This window comes from Engystomops pustulosus, chromosome 9 (assembly GCF_040894005.1).
Source record: "Engystomops pustulosus chromosome 9, aEngPut4.maternal, whole genome shotgun sequence".
NCBI classification, from domain to species: Eukaryota; Metazoa; Chordata; class Amphibia; order Anura; family Leptodactylidae; genus Engystomops; species Engystomops pustulosus.
In genome coordinates, this window is record NC_092419.1 from 97,490,389 (window position 1) to 97,513,144 (window position 22,756).

At 46.1% G+C, this 22,756-nt stretch overlaps 1 protein-coding gene across 1 annotated transcript in view; it reads right to left on the reverse strand.

Moving 5' to 3' along the window:
* Window positions 1-11,634, reverse strand: part of FGD1 (FYVE, RhoGEF and PH domain containing 1) — a 78,691-nt gene extending 67,057 nt beyond the window's left edge. The window contains exon 1 of the mRNA XM_072124327.1: window positions 10,210-11,634. Coding sequence (XP_071980428.1) covers window positions 10,210-10,474 — 265 coding nt within the window. The 5' untranslated portion in view covers window positions 10,475-11,634. The remainder of the gene's footprint in view (window positions 1-10,209) is intronic.
* Between the last annotated feature and the right edge of the window lie 11,122 nt (window positions 11,635-22,756).

Here is a 22,756-nt window from a genome sequence, read left to right on the forward strand (position 1 = left end):
GCAGCACATATTTGAGGTACATATGGGGTCAGACCTGCGAATGAGGCCTCTATGGGGGTTCACGTGTAGCTGAAGCACTTAGGGGTCACAATGGAGGCCACCATTTATGGCATTTTATATATTATATATTTTTACTGATACATTGGATTCCACTGCATGTTTTCTGAGCCATATTTTGTCTAGGATTATCCTTGCACCAATGGAGAAAAAAAAAATCTCCTGTGCCATTACTCAGTCCTTTAGATTTACCAAAAAATCCTCCAGCGTTAGAGAAGTTAAATCTCGATGCAATCTGAGCTGGGGTCCCTATAATCTGACAGAGGCGACTGCTGCATTGTCTTTTATCTGGAGATAAAACAAACTGTAGAATAATGTAGAGCCATATCTGGCAGGATGGGATTTATGGGCGCACCATACATGGCCCTACAAGCTCCGTGTACACACAGCTTATCAGATTATCAGAGATTTTACTCTTTCCTTACACTGTGGGAAAGTGAAGTCTGCAGTGGCCGCGTGTGCTGCCATCTAGTAACAATAATAAATGGTATACACAGTCACATGGCAGTATATAAGGACACTGCCAAAATAATGCTGACAGTATATCCAAACATAGCTAGCAGGTACTGCACACATAACACTGCTATACAGGGGGGGGGGGGGGGGGATTTATTAACGCACTTGCGCCACATTTATCAATGCTTGTAGACCTTTTTTTGGGAACTTTCCCGACTTGTCCGATTAAGGGGGTGGCCTTTAAGGGAGATGGGCATGGCCACATGAGAAAGGGGTGTGGCTTGTGGGAATCATTCATGCACCCAAAATGCTGGCGCACAGTTTAGACCAACCAATAGTAGGTCTTATGCACCAGAATTCATCATGACAGTGATAAATCTGGCACAGCAAACTAGTGTTTTTCAGCTGCAGACTGGCAGAACCTGAGACACAGGGGGTTATTTACTAAGGGCCCGATTCGCGTTTTCCCGACGTGTTACCCGAATATTTCCGATTTGCACCGATTGTACCTGAATTGCCCCGGGATTGTGGCGCACGCGATCGGATTGTGGCGCATCGGCGCCGGCATGCCCGCGACGGAAATCGGGGGGCGTGGTCGAACGAAAACCCGACGTATTCGGAAAAACCGCCGCATTTAAAAACCAAAAAAGTGTCGCTTGGGGACCGCTTACCTTCACCTGGTCCGAGGTGGTGCATTCCGGCGCGATGAGATGACTTTCAGCGCAGCAGCGCCACCTGGTGGACGGCGGAGGAACTACCTTCATAAATCCCGGCCGGACCCGAATCCAGAGAACGCGCCGCTGGATCGCGAATGGGCCGGGTAAGTAAATCTGCCCCACATAGTTAAATCCCCCGCCCCATAGTGTCAAAAATCTCAAAAAAGTCACATTGAGGTTTTTTGGGACATTTTACTGCTAAAAAGTCTCACAGGACTATTTCCACCTCTTCATTAATCTGGCGTAAACCTAGAACTACTGCAACACTGTGCAAAGCCAGATTCATGACTTGAGACTTTTGCAAAAAGTCCCATAAAAATTCTCATAGTTAGACTAATCCCCTGCTGGTCCATGTATTGGGACTTTTTATGCATTTTGAGACTTTTTTTGGGGACTTATTGAAAAAAGAAAATTCCAGAAAATTTATTAAAGGACCAAAGCCACTTTAATTAATCTGATGGGCAGCAGAGCTCCAAAAATAGAGATAGAACTATCCCAAGGAGCCGCCTGATGATAAATAACCCCCACCATACAACACATAAGTAATGTTTCGCTGTAAGGCTATATTCACACTGGCGTTGCCCACCCGTACCGTACCGTAGCGGGCAACGGCAGTGTACGGGGAGAGGAGGAGGAGGTGAGCGCAGCTCACCCCCGCCCCTCTCCATAGCAACCTATGGCGCACGGCGCCGTATTACGGGAAAAGATAGGACAGGTCCTATCTTTTTCCCGGGTACGGAACGGTACGGTGCCGCACGTGTGCTGCACCGTACCACTCCCGTACCATGCCGTGCGCCCATAGAAGTGTATGGGGGACGTATATCGGCCGTATATACGTCGGCCGTATATACGTCCCCCATACGTTAGTGTGAATGTAGCCTAATACTGCATGTACAGTCCATATAATGCCGCCATTTCACTTCCACAATTGAACAATACACCAATAAAATGCAATATACAAACTATACTCCCATATAGACATATATCGCCGCGCTGTGTTTCCCAAATAATAGGAACGCCATTTATTTGCCGCAGGCTACATGGCCAATCCTATACATAGTTGTATATCCGCCTAATGAAGACTGGATTCCCGCTCACTGATGACATCCGCTGCATCCTAAATTCAGATATTTAGGATCACAATCTTATGGTCGATAGAAACCCTGGAGCTCACTGCTCAGTTACCATGACAACCACTGTAAGTAAATGATAGCGCTAGAGCTTCCTGGGTTTACACACATCATTTGGAAATCATCTAGGAGGGTTTTTTTCTTTTTTTTACAAATAATTTACTAAAAAGGGGAGCGGAGCTAGGCGCCCAGAAGAAGGGTTTTCACCTTTGGTTTTAAAGGACATCTTCCACCTGTTGTACTGATGGTAGACTAGTCCTACTAACCAGTCCCTGAGGAACGCTTCTTCTCACGACTTCTAATATTATATCTATGTAAAACGCAATTTCGGCAATATAGAGTATGTAAATTTTGCTCATCAGTCGGGGGCCCAGTCATCCACGATTCTGTACTTCGCCTTGGCCGCCACCGCGGAGCACCTCGCCTTATAATTTCTTCACTCCCCGTTACTCTACAAATCCCATCTGGTCCAGCCCATCCACAGTGCATAAAGCAGGTGACATCAGGGACCAAGCGGGACTTGTAACGTAGCAGGGGAGTGAATAAATTATAACACAAGTTGCTTGGAGGTGCACCGGTGACATACCCAGAGCACCCCAGACTGATGAGGCGAGATTGTGGCTTATAGAGTCATAACAATAGAAGTCCTGAGAAGAACAGTTCCTAATGAACCGGTTAGTAGGACTAGTCTACCATCAGTACAACTGATGGTAGATGTCCTCACCCATATCAGCAGAACAGGCAAGTTGTGCTGGAAACCCCCAACCACTTCCCGTGGCATATTAGCCAGCACTAACGTGGGTATCTCAGTGGCTTTTATAGCACCCACCACCCATTGCCTATTCCTCCGTAGCCATAATCAGACTTTCCCAGGGATATATGTCACTTTGACAAGGCACTGTCCAAGGACCAGCCACTGCCGATACCCAAGTGTCCCCCATAGTACCACACACCTTTGTTGGAGCTACAGAGTCAGCAGTGATACAATATCATAGCAATCCCATAATACAAAGCGATTTCCCCATTTATAGGTAGCATTTACAGCGTAGTATCATTGCCGCTCCGTAGTGTGTGTCGTACAGCATGAAATTCAATTTATAGTCAGAATTTCTCTAAAACAAAAGGATTTCGCTTCAACTTTTTCACAGATGAAACTATCACCGCAGCGGGTGACGGTGAGAACGTCCTTGCAGCAAATAGATCTGAGATTACGGCTATTTGGCGATTCTCGATATAATGGCATTTCGTCTATTTCAGCCGCTTAGCCTTTAAAATTCAAAGCAAACAAATAAAAGCCGAGTCGTCTCCCTGAGGGGAAGCGTATGTTCCCGAAATAGAAGGCGAAAATTACAGGGCAGCTTGTGGAGATGCTCGCGTCAGCCAGCGCTCGACACACGGCCGCCTGCTCGGCTCTGCCAGTGCAAGCACGTGCGCCCCTTATCAGCGCCACTCGGGTGAACGGAGGGGTCACTATAGGGCCGCCAATCTACACTGCATGGGGGAGGCGAGACTGAAACGCGTCCCATCACATCATCTAGTTAGGGTGTAAGAACTTTAACCGGGGATGTACCAAGATAAAACCATATGCACACTACACTATCACAGCTCTATACAACCTTCAGATGTTGAAGCCTCAAGCTATGGAGAAGCTGAGCTCTGGGGTATATAAGTGTATATGTCCCTCTTAGGACTCCTAGGAGAAAAAGTAGGAGTCCTGCATAAGGTTGACGCTGACCATAGAGCCACTTGGCCAAACACTTTCAGTTTGGATGAGGATGCATGTCTTCCTAAGCTCTCACCAGATCCCCTTAAATGGGTGTCAAAAATTTAGAAGGCGTACAATATCTTGTGGCTTGTATTCTCCTCTAGGACAGCAGGATATTTTCAAGGTCTCCGCCTCTGGTGATGGGTCAGGCTGCGGCAGATCTCCCTGCATGAGCGCTCGTGCTCTTATGTGGGTGGCAAGGCTTCTCCGTGGTTAGCCATACTGTATGATCTTCCCGTGTTTGCTCTGGTTTCCTATGAGTATTTCTATTTCCCCCCACAATCCAAAAACACACTTAGAGTCTGGCCTCTGATCCCAGATGCAGAATATATCGGTGCTATAATAAGCAACACCAGGCCAACAATGTAAGATCTGTCCTGCAAACAAAGGCAGAGGGGGTAGGGGTTAGGAAAATCAACAGAATGGTTAAGGATCTGACTGTAGATAGTTATGATAAGTGGCATCTTTCTAGGACTATCTAGATTCATTTTGTTGGATTAAAAAAGGTTGTCCAATTAGAAAACATAGTGGGGCAGATTTACTTACCCGGCCCATTCGCGATCCAGCGGCGCGTTCTCTGCTCTGGATTCGGGTCCGGCCGGGATTTATGAAGTTAGTTCCTCCGCCGTCCACCAGGTGGCGCTACTGCGCTGAAAATCATCTCATCGCGCCGGAATGCACCGAGCTGGACCAGGTGAAGGTAAGCGCTTTGGAAGCGACACTTTTTGGTTTTTTAAATGCGGCGGTTTTTCCGAATACGTCGGGTTTTCGTTCGGCCACGCCCCCCGATTTCCGTCGCGCGCATGGCGGCGCCGATGCGCCACAATCCGATCGCGTGCGCCACAATCCCGGGGCAATTCAGGTACAATCGGCGCAAATCGGAAATATTCGGGTAACACGTCGGGAAAACGCGAATCGGGCCCTTAGTAAATGACCCCCATTAGGTTTAATACAGAGAGTCTCTCATACTGGAGGACTTGTCTAATCCTGCATTACAGACGCAACCAATTTCTTAGATTGGGGACTGTGTAATACTTATGTCAGGATCGGTGGTGGCGGCCAAGGTGTAATACAAAATCGTCAGACAAACTCTTGGTCGAGGACAGGAAGTAGGTTGAGACAGGCAGCACAGGATCAGAGTCGGGGACGTAGTGGTAGGTCAGGACAAGCAGCATAGGATCGGAGTCAATAACGGAACCGGGGTCACAACGGGAATTTGGAAACACAGCAAAATGTGTGGAACAGCTTTCTCTGAGGCACGAGGCACAAAGATCCAGCAGGGGACACAGGAAGGGGCTGGAATTTACCAGGGAAGGCAGCTGGCCATGCGCCAATTATCGGCGCGCAGGCCCTTTAAATTTTACAGAGCCGGTGTGCGTGCGCCCTAGGAAACGGGAAAGAGCACGCTGGAGCGCAGACATTGCGGGGACCGTCGCTGGAGCCGGTAAAGGCGAGTTAGCTGGCAGGCAGGCTCTGGGGGCAGAGTAAGGCACATGGGTGCGCCTGCGACCCGGGATATGGGTCGCAGGGGCACCCGTGGCTGTGACAACTTCCCTCCTCCACTGGGAGTGCTGTAGGGAAATTCAACACTAACTGCCCGGTTTCCTCTCAGATTAGAGCTGATATAGATAGACTATGTTCAATGTATTGTCAGTATATAATGTATATCTTCATATAAATAAGGATTTCTAGTGTGGAATTTTTTTAAGGTGACTGTGAAGCAGCTAGGCTTTGTCTTATCAAGGGAAGCCTTTTGCTTGGGAGCCCGCCTGTGAGCTGTAGGGCTTCAGATGTGGGTAAAATATGGTTGCCCATTTATTGGGCCACACACAGCTTTTCCTGGTGGGGACCTGGGAATCAGAACATATAGCTAAGTACAGTAAGGCCTTGTTTCTTGACGTCAAATCTTCGTCCTAAGAGTTACTGAAAGAGACGTCTCACCCGCAGGCCGGCTCGGTGGAGAGCTGCCACATCTTCCTGCAGTGCCTGGGCTCAGCACAGACCACAAGAGACCAGAAATCCTTACTCCAGCGGGTTTGCTGACTCCTTGTCCAGATGTTTCCAGCCCACGCTACATAAACACAGCGCGGCCTGAACAATGCAGCTCTGAATGAGGACCTTCTCCCTGACACAGATGAGTTGTCACGTATTTATATTCCGAAATTTCCAGCAGTAGCTACAACTCATCATAGATAGCATGGACATCATCAGCTGTAGACATACGGATAGACCTTAAAGCAGTATGCACACCCCTGGGTACATGCAGGGAGGCCATCATAGTAAAAGCAAGAAGACGGATGCAGCTGGAAAAGAGGATAGCCGATGAGATTGGTGGCAGTATTGATCAGCTACTCGATTGTTCTTGTGCAAAAACATTCACCTTAATCAATGGAGAAGATCCTAGTACAGGCAGTCCCCGGGTTACATACAAGATAGGGTCCGGAGGTTTGTTCTTAAGTTGAATTTGTATGTAAGTTGAAACTGTATATTTCATAATTGAAATTCTTTTGTCCCAGTGACAATTGGAGTTTCAAAATTTTTGCTGTAATGGGACCAAGGATTATCAATAAATCTTCATTACAGACACCTTACAGCTGATCATTGCAGCCGGGGACTATAGTAACATCCAGAGAGCTTCACCAGAGGTCAGAGGGGTCCGTCTGTAACTATGGGTTGTCTGTAAGTCGGGGGTCCTTAAGTAGGGGACCACCTGTAGTACAAAGTGGGCTTCCTCCTGCCCATCGCAGACACATAGAACAATGTTTGATGACATATGGAGGGGACACATAACCAAAATTTAATAAAGGCAAGACCAAAACACTCTCCGAGACACCAGGCTGCCATGTGGATTAAGGCTGTGATGGGAGACCACTACATTAGATTAGGCCTTAAAGGGAACAGCTCCAATATAGATGGAGGGTCTCCTCACCACTAATGGTGGGCTCAAGGTTCCTCTATTCTAACAGTGGTTGAAGTTGATGTTGGGACCTGGTGTATTAGGAGGCCAAAAGATCCTGGTCTAATCTAAGACAACATATATAAAGGTTGTAGTGTAGACAAAAACCAAAGGATGCACCATCAATGTCTGAACCAGCAGATCCAGATGTGGATCATCAAAGCTTCATCCATACTTGTGGAGTGGGTGCCAGGAACCACATAGCTAGAAAACGCACAAAGAGGTGACCAGGACTAATTGGGAAACTAAACCACTCACAGGATCTCAACTTCCTGTGGATTAGTGTCTCCCCAAGAACACTTAAGGGGGAAATCCCATCTGGGCATTCACATTTAATTTGATTAATTTGCCTTATGTAAACATTACAATTGGATGTTATGAAAACAAAAGTTCCTGTGTGAAGATAATTTCTCATGAATGTAGTCATATGGACCCTTAGAAACGAGACAGCTTCCTTGGATACAACCACCCAGCAACATTAGCAGCAGTGGCCAGACATGAGCCCTGTATTGAGCCCTCCACGACCACCTGGATTCAGCCTTCAATGCCTCAGGACGGTTATGGGACTTGCAGTAACTCCCAGACATTTCACATACAAAAATTTTTGTTTCTTTGTGCAATCTCTCCAGCAGGGGAGGTCGTATCCAAGGACACAGTCTTGTTTCTAACGGACCATATCACTACATTTATGAGAAATTATCTTCTCACCGTGTAAATTTAATTGTAATAACTAATTGGAGAAATGTATATATATATATGGCAGATTAATTAAACTTAATGTGAATACCCCTTTAATTTTACCTATAGAAGAGTTGCATTGGACCCATCTCTGGTGCCCCAGGAAATATACACCCCGGATTCAAGGAGTATGCTACGACCAATGAATTCACTGAATGACTGAAACCTTTTAGATAACTGGAGACCCCTCTATTATGTCTGTGTGACTTTATAAGCCATGTGCAACCAGGGCCACCATCAGGAGGGATTTAGTGTGAGGAGGAGAAGGGCCCCCTAGTCACAGAAAACCCTCCTCCCTTCCCAGGTGCAGGGAACACACTGGGGCAGATTAACTTACCCGGTCCATTCGCGATCCAGCGGCGCGTTCTCTGCGCTGGATTCGGGTCCAGCCGGGATTTATTAAGGCAGTTCCTCCGACGTCCGCCAGGTGGCGCTGTTGCGCTGAAGTTCCCCGGAACGCACTGGAATACACCGAGCCGAGCTGAGTGAAGGTAAGTGCAAGCTCCGCGAAACATTTTTTTTTAAATGCGGCGTTTTTTCCGAATCCGTCGGGTTTTCCTTCGGCCCCGCCCCCCGATTTCCGTCGCGTGCATGCCAGCGCCGATGCGCCACAATCTGATTGCGTGCGCCAAAATCCCGGGGCAATACAGGGAAAATCGGCGCAAATCGGAAATATTTGGGTAACACGTCGGGAAAACGCGAATCGGGCCCTTAGTAAATGACCCCCACTGTGTACACAGGGCCGGATTATCATTCTGTTGGGTGTGGTGGGGCCCACAAAATTTACCAGTAAAGGGCCCCAAAATTCCTAATGGCGGCCCTGTGTGGAACAGGGTAGTAGAGAAGAGTATATACACAGCACAATTACCGTTCTTTTGTGATATATTACTAGAGAGGTTCGCTCTTCAGAAGACCATAAAAGGTTGGGAAAAACATTTTCATTGGTCATATTAATAACTTTTCTAACTTAACAGATGGATAATATTTCATGTCCCACTGATAATCTCCTAGGAGAAAATGTGGAAATCTGGGGTCTCCGGCAATGGAAATGTTAACGGATTTGCTGGAAATGTTTCCTTTGCAGATGGTCGCTGTTATTTACATTGGACGAAGCAGAAGGTATTTGGCCCATGTGGGCAATGCAGGTGTTCTGTCATAGCGGAGGGGGGAGAAGTGTTCCCCTCTTAACCAAAATCCCTGTTATGCAATGTTACATATAGATAACAATATGGAGATTACTGGACCGGTGGGATCTTATAGCATCTGGTCCTATAGATTAGGGAAATTCTGTGGGTGGGCCACTAAGTGGCGTGTGTGGCCGCCATAAGTTATTATTAGGATATCTTTTCGGCATAACACAGCTTGGGGGACGTGATCCTGTACTGGGGGTGGCTATGATATAATTGGCCGAGTAGCATGATGCATTCTGGAATGTGACCGTGTCCGGAAATCTCGGGAAACAACTTCTCCTAGTGTATCCATTTCCCATAATGCATATTTGAGGTCGGGATGGCTTTATGCAAAGATAGCACAAGACTCCTCATAGGACCCACCCCAAATCCTGCCACCGTTACATTAGGGGTACATCTAGGGAGCCTGTCACAATTCATATAAAAATCCAACCTATATGCATAGGTGATACATTTACCACCCCATAAATTAAAGGGTTCTCAATGAAGGGACCCCATTTAGGGAGGTTATTTTTAGGCAATGCTTTATGGGTAAAGTATGCAAAGTAGTAGTTTAGAAAAATCAAATCAAAGCCTCCACCAAAAGTAAGTTATATCTGGATTCTTACCCCTCATCAGTGCAAGAAAACCCAAAGGGATTGCAATTCTTATGCATTTACTAAAATTGTGCATCCACAGACCTGCGCAGGTGTCAGGAGTCGTAAGCGATTGCCGCAACGTGTGTCTGTACCGTAATATTGGACAATTCACTCACTACCAAATGAATTAATGTGGTAGCTCCAGTATCCAGTATCAATCCTTCCTATTTTGTATGCAACCTAGTAGTTCTGTGCATTAGATAAGCGGAAGGGGGTGCCATCAATCCTAATATCTATCATAGCAATGATTCGGACCCAGATTGTTCATTTACAAGCTGTCCACGTAATATAGGAAGAAGTAACCTCCTATACAGATTGTCATTCCGAAAAAATGCCCCTCAAAACATGTAATAAGCAATTAATAATTGATTGAAGATGCAGTACCACCGATGACCAGTATGTGATGTTGTGAGCAACCAAAAAAAAATGCAAATCTTTGACACTTTTAATGGTTTTAACTATAATGACCTGTTCTATGGACGCAGCTTCGCCCTCCTAGCTGACTGTATATACAGTATATAGCACAGATTGATGCAGTATATTGAATGCTTTGGGTCACTTACCATCATGATGAGGTGCATGGGGGCCAGGACCAGGTGCGGCACCCCCTATATGGTATGAGAAGCGTCTGGTTTGGAATTGCTTGGCGTAGGAGCCTGGTTCCTCTCTGGTGCTGGATGGTGGGTAGGTGTACGCCGTGCTCCGAGGTCTATTTACCTGCATGTTTGTAGGGGACAGGGGACAGGCCTGCGTCCCTTTACCTGCCAGCTCACCCTTTCCCCTCTGACCATATGGGAAGCCAGGAGAGGTGTCTGGCCGCACAGACATAAAGAGGCTCCAGGCATTGGTAGAAGAACATGGACTAGTAGTAGTAGCGGCACCCTTATTGCACAAGAGCCCAATATAATCCTTCTCCTTGTGCCGGATGAGGAGCCGCTGATAAAACCTCAAAAAACGTAAATATCCATATGTTTGATGTTCATTTTTTTGTCCGCCTCTTCCCTCCTCCTGCAGTATTTTTGTAATCCAAGGTGCTGTATCAGCAGGGGATGCCGCTGTGGAGCAGACACTGCAGTATGACTGCACAGCCTTGCCTATGGGATCTTGTCTAATCCTATCTTATAGGACGGCGGTGTCCATGCTCCAACATCCTCCGTGCTAATCCATCGCCGCTGCTCTGCTCCTGCAGATTGCTTCTCTTTGAATTAATTCCCTGTCCTGAGTTGTCCTTAAATCCTCTGCGGCGCTGCTTCCCAAAAAAAAAAAAACCCCGCAGCAGAGCACCCTGATCTTGTCTCTGGCAGCACCCTTGGGTGCACAATCATGCCTTGTGTTGCCACCTCTACACCTCGCAGCGTCTCACTGTGTCTTTTCTTTTGTTCTCCCTTCTTCCTTTTGCTAGTGATGCTTTTGGCTTTCACATTTCCTCCTCTGCCTTCAGTTTTTTCTTCCCGTTCTCTTCCCTTTTTTTTTCTCTCTGTGTATGTGAAATCTGACTCTCTTTCCTTGCCGTTGGATTTTCACGTCAGATGTATTTAAAATCTGGTCTGGATTTTCCCCTCGCACATGGTTTACCCACCCCCCATCTCTCTGGAATACTGTCCTTTGCTTTTTTTCATGACTTATGCTGCATCCTGTCTTATAGTCCCTATTAACCCCTCAGCGGCCGCACTGCCAGGTCTGGTATAGCAGTGTAACCCCGGAGCATATGGATGAGGTCAATCCCTCGCTCCCCGCTCTACAAATACAAGCAGATCCCCTGAGGAAGGGAGATGTAACCGTCCCATCAGCGAATCATCATCCGTGGGGGTGATGATATAAAGGGTTAACATCTGCTGCCGTTCTGCTTGATGGATCTATCACGACGCATTGATCGGCTTACACCACGGGGTTAATTAATATTCAGGTCTACTACACCACCTGTCACTGGCGCAGGGTACCTTGTCTTCATCCTAATTGTAGTAGGTGACACCTCGAGGTCAAATTGGGTTGGATCACCTGTCGAAAATGTAAAGAATAGAGGTATAAATAAAGTTGGAAGATTTGATCAAATTTACTACATGTAGCCTGCGGACTTGACACTTAACAATTAGGAGAAAGGGGTCCCGAGTCCCCCATTTGTAGCATATGGATTGATGATGTCAACTGAGGACCCAATAAGAGTTGATTTATCACAGATAACGCGCACCATGTTCCGGAATGGCCATCGGAATGAGGAATGGGAGAACTCAAGGATGACGTGAGGTTGTGTGAAACTTTGGCCACTTTTACAAGAAATACAGTGTCAAATACAAGAAATAAAATCCTTTACGAATACAGTGTCACACCTGTCCACGGGTTTTATGTGGTACTACAGGTCATATCAATGTAGCATCGCTTTGCCCACATTGCACCTACATCTAAACACCTTAGACAGACATCGTGCCCCCCCTCCTTATAGGTGTGAACTAGTAGGGTTCCTCTATGCCACTCTATGTTGTACTGATGTGACCTGCAATACCACATACGACCTGTGGATATTGGTGGCGCTGCTTTAGAAACAGACAGCCATCTTTTACTTAAAATGAATCTACCACCAAATAGTGTATGCAAATGAGCCTGAGGGGCTCCAGACTCTATGTACACCTATGAAACCCTTTTAGAAATGAGCTTGTGGATTTGTTTGCACCCAATAATTGGCTTAGCAAATAAGCGTATAAACCATAACAATTATATAAAGTATGTGACATCATGTGCTCTGCATGGGGTAAAAGGTGCCATAATGATAATAATCTTATTTTAGGGGTCTTTGTGCAATGCAACTGCTACTTCAGCGCTCGTTATAGCCGTATGTATTATGACCAACTTCTGACAATCTGGTATTTTTGGTAAAGATCTGTAAGTAAATGTGTAAACCACATGTAGGGGCGAGGCCGGATGTGTTTGTGACTCAGTTGTGACCTGTGTCTGTGCCAATAAACACTAATCACTATCACTTTTCCAGCTAGAACAACACAGTCATGTCCATCACAGGGGGTGGTCTGATCTCTGGGGGTGGTCGCATCATTGGGACCCCAACCCATGACTAGAACGGGGGTCCTGAGCCAACTTAGCCCAACACTAGAGGTCGAATGTTCATGTTAGTTGAGCATGTGCCCCAAACTAGAAGGGCATTCACAATATTTATGATAATTTTGCCTACAGCGCCTCTACAGGACGAATAAAGAATGGCAGCCCATGAAAATCAATGGGTCTGATCCACGGTTTACAAGAGACGACCCTCCAGTCCACTAGGGTCCGGAGCTGATGAAGAATTGGATATGCTTTCATTTACGAGACAATGAGTGGGAAGTATGACTAAAAGTATGACTACCCGCAGAGGCAGAACCCAAATGTATCACAGCTGCAGAACTTCAGAGCCCGATAAGTAGGAGTTACAGACGGATCACTATGGAAATGGCACAACTTACCTGACTACAGCCTCCAGCAGTCACATTATTCATCAGCACGTACATCTGAGAGATAAGAGACCATATCAGCCATCATGTGTCTCAACCAACATCAGGGCCAAAAACAAAAGTACAATCAAATTTAGTCATCTGGGGCTACTAGTGCAGCATTTATGGGGTTAAACAAGCCCCCTTTCCAGATGATCCTCTTTATAATAGGGAGAGGATAGTAAGTGGTCCGGAAGGAAAGCGCGCTGACAGCTCCTGTCAGACTGTGTGTGGTCATGCTCTGCCTATAGTGGTCATGCCAGATCAGATATCTATCCCCGTGGCATAATCAGGCCACGGACATTTACAGTCAGATTATACAGGTAAATGCATACATAGTGCAGAAACCCCAGGAATATCACCCACCTATGCTGTGGAGTAGACCAGAGATAGACAATTCAACCGGAACGACAATCTGGGTCAGTCCGTCAGCCTATTCCTTGCACACTGTGAAGCGCCATCTTTTTATACAATCCAATTTACAACCATGAAAAGTGCAGAAAACCACCCAGGTAGGTCACAAAGGTGCGAATTTTACAAACCAGCAGGATTCATTTACCCGCCAGTCTTCTGCCCATTGTTAAAGGGCATCTACCATCAGGATAAAGGACTGTGTGCAAAAGCGCCTATTGGGCTGCAAGCTTCATTAACTCCTATGGAGCCTGGAGCCCCTTAGGCTCATTTGCATACAGTCCTTCCTGGTGTTTTATGCCCTTTAATTAATAACTAACTGCACCCACCACTCCTATTGGAAGGGAGTCATCGCTACACACTGACCTGCACCCTTAGGCCAAGTTCACAAGTCCCATGGCTGCATTTCGGTCGGGTTTTCCGACGTTTTCAGGGATTGCGCCGCTGGGACAGGCATTTAGAAGGGGATTGTGTCGCGTGCGATCGGATTTTGGCGCATGGGCGCCGGCTTTTGTGTGCCAGAAATGGGGGGATCTGACTTATTCGGACTAAGCGGGGGATTTAACTTTCAATTTGAATCGCAAGATTATGCACTTTCATACATCAGGAAGACGTAGGTGAACTCCGGAGCACCTGATGCAGAATATCGGGCGCACAATCTACTTGAATCGCGGCAGCAGTGCATTCCGGTTGGACAATGCACTTTCGGGGATCGCGCAGGACAGGTAAGTAAATGTGCCCCATTGAGTAAAAGGACATCTATCACCAGATCACACTGTCATACTGGTGTGTGCCTCCTCTGGCAGGATCCTCTCTTCTTTTAGCTTCTTATGCCCTGTTTTTTTTTAAGAAAAAACGGCTTAACATTATGGAAATGAGCCTGAGGGGCTCCAGGCTCCATAGGAGTTAATGGACGCTGGAGCCCCTCAGGCTAATTTGCATAATTTTTAAAACCTTTTTTTCTAAAAAAAAACAAGGGCTTAAGAAGCTAAAAGAGGATCCTGCCAGAGGAGGCCCACATCAGTATGTCAGCGTGATTGGTTTACAATACTTGATCTGGTGATAAATGTCCTTTAACATGGCATTTCCTGAGCATTTAGTAAACGTACTGGAAACGCAATGTTACCTCAATGTGTGAGCAGGGGTGTGAATGCGGACTCAGTACCTCTCTTAGGTTGTGTTCACATGCAGTGTTTGTTAATATATTGTAAACACTGTGTTTACATTGCATTTACCATACATAAATGTACTGTAAATGCAGTGTTAACATCATGTTAGCACATTGTTAACGCAATTTAAACCCAACGTGTGAACGCTGCCTTATTGGTTTACCCTTTATAACGACCCGTCTCCTCTACTGACTTATTGTACAAAATACTCATCTATTTTCATAACATTGTGTCGTGCTCCTCCTCTGTAATTCCTCCTGGAAATATAAGGATATATTGACAATCAGTTGTGGACATTCTACTTTCCCAATATAATCTGATGCTGCCTGTCCTCATTGGGCAATGTCCGGCGGCTCCCCCCTAAAAAAAAAACTTTTTTTAACCCCTTATCTAACTCTTTATTTTGTGCACTGGATTCTTTTAGTAAAAGTCCAATGTGAGCAGCACGTGGCAGGCGATCCTCAGCGGTGCCAGGGCGACCTATCCGCCAAGCCGCAGCGGGCAGAAGCGCATAATAGAGACGGGATTGTGCTCCTTGAAATCAGGAAATTACAAAACAAGGAAGCTTTATTGCAACACTGCGGACACGGTGTGACTTTAAGGAGAAGATCTGCTGTTCCCACCAACGTGCTGGCGTCTGACACAACGCGTCCTGTTCTGTCTCCTCGTCACATCATCCATAGGGGGGTGTCAGGAGGGCGATGGTGGCTCATCCTACTGTGCCCTCCCTGGACAGATATTAAGAGCACCAGTCATATAACAGGAACCACTATATAAGCATTTACAGTAAAAGCAGACACTAAGACCCCCCACCAAGCAAATATTACGATATGACTCGGCACCCAACTTTCCCAGGCATCTGACATCATCCTAAGAAGTTGGTCCCGGTTAATGCGGTGCTATGGTCCATGCACAAGGTAAGATGAGTGGCACCAAGTGACAAACTGGACCCTGCTACATCCAGAAGATGACATAATCGGCCCATCACACCATGAATTATATCTCTATCCCAGCTTTCCCACAAGACATAAATAGGATAATGTCGATTTCCTGTTTTCTCCCCTCCATCCCTTTAGTGGAACCAGAAGAGAATCCTTGGAATCTCTAAATAAAACTTCCACTTCCAGGCACGAGTCCCCGGATCCCATGACCGCTCCGTGTTGTGACATCGCTTGTTTTGACCTGTGAATTCCACAAACTTGCCGGTTGCACAACACGTCGACCTGGCATCATTGGCCGTATACACTCTGTGCCCAAAATATGAGGACATAATAAAAAAAATTCCTGTTTATCATTACATTACAACATCAGTATGTGGTCTCCAAGGATTGCAAAACTACAACCCCCAGCATGCTCTGAGAGACCGCAGCTGCTGGGGATGTCATAGATCAACAGCTGGAGAGTCAAAGACAAGAGACAGTAGATGGAGAGCATAAGGCTGTGTTCACACACAGTAGATTTCTTGCAGAAATTTCGTCAGTTTCATAGTTCTTCTGAATGGGGTTGTTTTGGGTCAAGTACAGGGTTTTCTTCCCCCCTACTACAGTTTAAAGGGAACTTGTCACCAGATTTTACCTCATAAAACTACTCAAACTAAGTTAAGCGTTACTTCAGACGCACCCATCTTTGTGGCTTTTATTAAAGATGAGGATCACAACAGATTTGTGGTTTTGTAAGCTACATGGACATTGGATTTCTATCTGCAGCTCCCATTTCCAGCTATGTTTTTAACTTCTAGATTCACTAGTTGTGCAAGAACTACAAGCCTGATGCTATGATCTATAAGATGAGATTCTTACCTTTAATATGACACCAGTAGCATGTTTCTGGGCGCTACAGAACCAAAGATAAGGGCGTCTGAACTGACACTCCCACTGCAGCTTCTAAATTCATCTCAGGCAAAACATGACTCTTCTCTTCTCATTGTCACATGTCTTTGGAGGAGATTTTTTTTCACATAAAAGAGGGAATTCTGGAAAGGACACTTCATACCCTACCTGAGGAGCGGTTGTTTTATTTGGTAAAATCTGGTGACAGGGGGAAGAAATCCACATATGTGACCCAAAACAACCCTATTCAGAAGAACCATGAAATGTGTGCAAGAAATATTCCATATGTGAACACAGCTTTATACTCTACATCAGCACTCTCTTATCTATGACATCCCCAGCAGCTGCGGTCCCTCATAGGATGCTGGGGGTTGTAGTTTTGCAATCCTTAGAGACCACATACTAATGTTGCAATGTGATAAACCAGATTTTTTTTTTTAATAATGTCCTCATATTTTCATACCCTCACTGAAGGGGCTAGTAATCTAAAGGGGTCACATCTGGAGGCACAGTCCCTTTAACTGAATTCACTCTTTCCTTTTCCCATCCTGGAAAACATATTTGCATATCCCTTTCCCAGAATTCTCATGGCGTTTCAATCTCAGAGTTCTTGTTTTTTGTAAGACAAGAAGCATTTTCTTGATGACACTGACGGTTCAGCTTTTATAAATTTAGTATTTAGGGGCAAACAACCCCTTTAACTGGCTGTACAGGTCATCTACTTATGGGCCACATACAAATACATGTCCCCAATTCTGAAAAAAGGGAAGGGCTGATGAAGCCCTATGTTAAAGTGAATGGCCCTTTCCTGATTAAGGGTGGGATTATGTTGATGTGGAACCTGCTCTGGTTCTGGAAGGTAGGGTATAATGTCTAGACCCAGATGCAATCCAAAAAAAATCGGATAAAATCTCCGCTATATATAAAAAAAAAATTGACAAAAAGATGCTCGAGGATCCATCGGCGATCATTTGCTTCTGTCTGTGGTGCTGTATAATCTCCCCCCGGCTCCCCAGCACTTCTTCTACATTTCACGCTTTGCCTCGTTTCTTTCTTCCGCCTGCCATTTAGTTTAGTTAACATAATAATTTCCTCGCGGTGTGGAGCCCTCATGGAAGGATTGCTTGACAAAAGGCCGCGCTGCTACAAATTACAGAGCGGGCTCTGCCAGACTGTGCCACCCGCTGGAAGCTGCACCCCTTCCATGCCAATCACAGGAAATAATCAGAATTCCGGAATCGGCGATTTCCCATTATTTTTTTTCTCTTCCTATTAACCATAATATCAGTCATTTACCGTTTAGATTTCTGTGTAAAGTAATGACTTTGTCAAAATGTTAAATGATTAATAAATCCTAGATAATGGAGGAACGCTGACCACTGCTGACGCGTCTGAATATAGTTCAGCGCTGCTGGAGACAACGGGACTCCTTGTATATGATGGATGGTCGGTGAATCCGGTCAATGCATGGTCCAGGATTCATGGACCGACCATGGTCTCCTTAGGGTGAAGACACACATGGCGTTTTTGGGCCGTTTTTGGGCCGTTTTTACTAAGTGCGTTTTCAGATCGTTAAAAACGCATGCGTTAAAAAACGCATCCGTTTTTTAAAAACGCATGCGTTTTTTGAAAACGCATGCGTTTTTGTCCGTTTTTCATTGCACAATTTCGGAAAAACGGATAAAAACGCATGCGTTTTCAAAAAACGCATGCGTTTTTAAAAAACGCATGCGTTTTTAAAAAACGGATGCGTTTTTTAACGCATGCGTTTTTAACGATCTGAAAACGCACTTAGTAAAAACGGCCCAAAAACGGCCCAAAAACGCCATGTGTGTCTTCACCCTTAGGGTGAAGACACACATGGCGTTTTTGGGCCGTTTTTACTAAGTGCATTTTCAGATCGTTAAAAACGCATGCGTTTTTTGAAAACGCATACGTTTTTGACAGGTTTGAGCAATTATCTTAATTCAAACTGGTCAAAAACGCATGCGTTTTTCAAAAAACGCATGCGTTTTTAACGATCTGAAAACGCACTAACTAAAAACGGCCCAAAAACGGCCTAAAAACGCCATGTGTGTCTTCACACTTAGGGTGAAGACACACATGGCGTTTTTGGGCCGTTTTTACTAAGTGCGTTTTCAGATCGTTAAAAACGCATCCGTTTTTTAAAAACGCATGCGGTTTTTGAAAACGCATGCGTTTTTGTCCGTTTCTGAAAAACTGACAAAAACGCATGCGTTTTTTAACGCATGAGTTTTTAAAGATCTGAAAACGCACTTAGTAAAAACGGCCCAAAAACGCCATGTGTGTCTTCACCCTCAGGGTGCGTTCACACTTTGCATTTACATTGCATTAACATGGATATAAACGCAAGGTGTGAACACGGCCTCAGGCCAGGGTTATGATGTGACCGGATTGATTTCAACTATTGACCTACAGCCGTAGCCCAAATGCATTCAGTTATATGCAATCTGGACTGCAGCTGTCACTCAATAGTAACAATCAGTCATATAGATCCTGGATGAATAGTCGCACAGCTGGATGGGGGAGCGCTGCAGTTCTTACAAGTGCTCCCAATTGCTGTATTGATTCATCGAGCCTCATTTGCTTTTACTTTTTGTAGTTGAGGATAGAGACAGATCCAGCGGCAATCACCCTGCAGCCTTGCCCGATCACTGTCCTGACTGCTCACATAACATTGCCGCCTACACTGACCTGGGGCTTAGAAATGCTATATATGCACTTTTTCACATGTTCTTTTTGTAGGGAGCTGACCTGCAATATCATTCACAACCTTTGTCCGAATTTGGCCCTGTTTTTCTAAGGGACAACCCCTTTAAGTCGCCTCTTGCACAACCTGCAGTGCAAACAAGGTCCTGGAGCTAACATTCTCCTATGCCTGGGGCTTAAAGGGAACATGTCACCACATTTGCACATATACAGCCAGTGACAGGTTCCTATAAAGCCCTTATAACTAACTGACCCCTTCTATTAGCCAAAAATAGTTTTGCCTCCTCATCCGGCCCCTCCCATCTACTCCTCCCCATGCCTTATGCGTCCTTACTGGTCACAGTTCATGTCATGTGACCAGAGTGACATCATCTCAGGTACTTTAGCCTCTTAACAATAGCAAACTGAACCCCATGCATGTATCTGACCACATGAAGTCACAGCAGCCTAAATGGACTTCCACTCCTCTTCATCCTCCATGGAGGCTGCTGTTATTTCATGTAATCACATACATGGTGTACAGTTTGCTATTCTTAGAAGTCTGAAGGACCTATGATGTCGTCACTGGTCATATGTCATGAATGTAACACAATGTATAAAAATGTGACACAATGGGGCTCATTTACTAAGAGTAGCACTGCTCTGTGCACCTTTTCCAGGGATTACACGGCTTGCACAGGTATTTAGCAAGTGTCTGCGCTGGGATTTTGGCGCACGCAATAGATTTTTGGCGCAGCTGTGCTGGCTTCCATGCAGCACAATTTAGGGGGCGTGCCGTCGGACAATCAGACTGATTCGTGCGGGATTTAAATTTTAAATTGTGTCGCAAGATCCAACACTTAGATGCACCCATCTGTACATAGAGCTCTACATGTCTAGTTGAATATTAGCAGACAGTCCCTAAGTAGGCACAGCAGGGATTTGAAGAGACACAGATATGTCAGTCACAATAAGGGGGCGTGGCTCACTGCCAGTCTGAAAGAGAGGAGTCAGTGATACCAGAGATGAGTCACAAAAACGAATTTGCATATATGAAAAATGGCTGTAATTAAGGTACAGTGCCCCACTGGCAGCTAATTTAAGGTGCTATGGGGAGGACTTGTAACCCTATATCAGCAGGCATTGTTAGTCAGGACAGTCAAATTCTGGTGACAGGTCTTCTTTGAAATTCTTCATTCTCAATCTTCTCTATAGGCACTTATGGAAGGTTAGGGACTGGTACAACAAGGGACAAATTGTGACCACCAAGGCCATCTCAAGGACTGGTGTCTGCAGGAATCTTAATGGATCCCTGCTCAATCCACCACTGCCCCGGCCTCCTATCTGTTACCATACGGCAGTGACACACGTCTAGCACAGGCTTGCCGTATAATTATCCTCGGCGCTGGGCTTGAAATTGAAAGGACAGGGGTCCGACTGAATCCAGGACACAGGCAAGGCTGGAATAAAGTGAAACTATTCTTGGTGCGCTGTAATGATCTCCCAGTAGATGAGAGCCGTGATTATCACATCGCTCCGCACTTCTGTCCTCCAGATGAGCTGACGGCTGAGGCCGGGGCAGACTGCGTGTCTACACTGCTCCCATCCAGCTGTGAAGAAGATTAAACGGCAGCGTGAACCAAACCCCTTACAAAGACATCACATCGTGGGGAGAGGATGCGGTCACGTTATAAAAGTCCTGCCTGGAATGTCTGCAGACCAAGAAAACAAATGCGCATGGCGATTATTGGCAAACCGGACGCCGGAGGGGCAAGCACAATGCATGAAGTGCTATGGGGGAGGCGAAATTATGATTTGGATCAATTTAGCTGATTCACTGCCTGGAAAATTTAGAGCAGCCTTTGTGACCCTGCCATATATTTATGAGAAGCACACAACCACTGAGGTCATAGCTGGGTCCTGGGCACGCGCTGCGCCGTGGCACCGTAACCACGTGGCATGTGGTCCATATTCAACTCTGCAGCCATTCACCCCCACCATGGTCCAAAGGGTTTTGTAATGGCGCCGCAATAGACAGCTGCCTGTATAGCAGCTCCAGCATTTCCCCCCTATCTTTTCCCGATTTTCTTTACCTGGTTTGGCCCAAACTTACCACCACACCATTCCAGTGCCAATTCGGGCACAAAGATAAGACCAGCTGGCAGGAGACCGGCACAACCCAGAGTCCAGCCACAGAAGGTGTCCTGCCCTGGGAACTGGGATCCGAGCCCAACTCGATGGGGGAGTCGAGTGACCACCACAACCATTAACGAAGGGACGGAAACGTGGACCAGTGTGACCTGCCTGCTCTCACAAAGTTTTGCTTCAGGCATCGGAAGCCAACGTAGACCCACAGGGGACCGCAAGGGCTGTCTACGGAGACCAACCCAACGGTGCATCAGAAATCATGTAGAGACAACCACAGCTTTGGCGTGCGCATCCCTAGCGGCGGCGTGTCCTGTACCAGCTGCTGTGTGTGCCCTGCCCCCTGCTACCTCCCCCTTGATCTCCCCCCAAACTCCCGTCACCAGGTCCTATCAATCAAGTCCCAAAAGTAGAAGTAGGCACAGCCACCAGGCCCCAGCATTTGTAAGCTCGTTACAACCGGTGTCCTCGGTTACCATGGGGCTCAGCATCGGCAGCACTTGCATCAAGCTTCTCAGGAGCACCCGTGACGCACCAGGCAGCTCATTGTTTCATCACTGGGCCTTCAGAAGCCCTAACCCCACATGGTGCCACCCAAGCCTCAGTGTTACTACATCAGAAAGCGAGGAGCGCCAGCACTGAATGCCATCTGGGCCATGCATATCCCAGGCCAAGGTGAACCACTGAGGGCTTTGAGCCCCCTACAGTGTAATGCCATACACCCCCCTAGTCTTTTGTCTTACATTTCCCTGTATCCTCCAACCTGTATGTAGCCTATAAAATATGTCATGTAATATGTATACAAACTGTATTATGCACGTAGGTGTGTGTGTGAATCATGTCAACAGTAACATAAAGCAAGTAGTCAGCAAGCAAGTCTTGTATTAGTAACAAACATTGTGAGTAATTGTATTTGTAATGTGTGTACATAAAGCGTCTCTTGTAAAGTATGTAACTGTATCTGTAACGTGTAAGCCTATCCTTATCCCTAACTGTATGTAGCAATTGCCTGGTACCATGTACAAAACAATCCCCCCCCCCCGGGGGATCAATAAAGTTGCATATCGCATGTTTACTTTGCTGAAGTCACATACACTCACCGGCCACTTTATTAGGTACACCATGCTAGTAACGGGTTGGACCCCCTTTTGCCTTCAGAACTGCCTCAATTCTTCGTGGCATAGATTCAACAAGGTGCTGGAAGCTCCTCAGAGATTTTGGTCCATATTGACATGATGGCAACACACAGTTGCTGCAGATTTGTCGGCTGCACATCCATGATGCGAATCTCCCGTTCTACCACATCCCAAAGATGCTGTATTGGATTGAGATCTGGTGACTGTGGAGGCCATTTGAGTACAGTGACCTCAT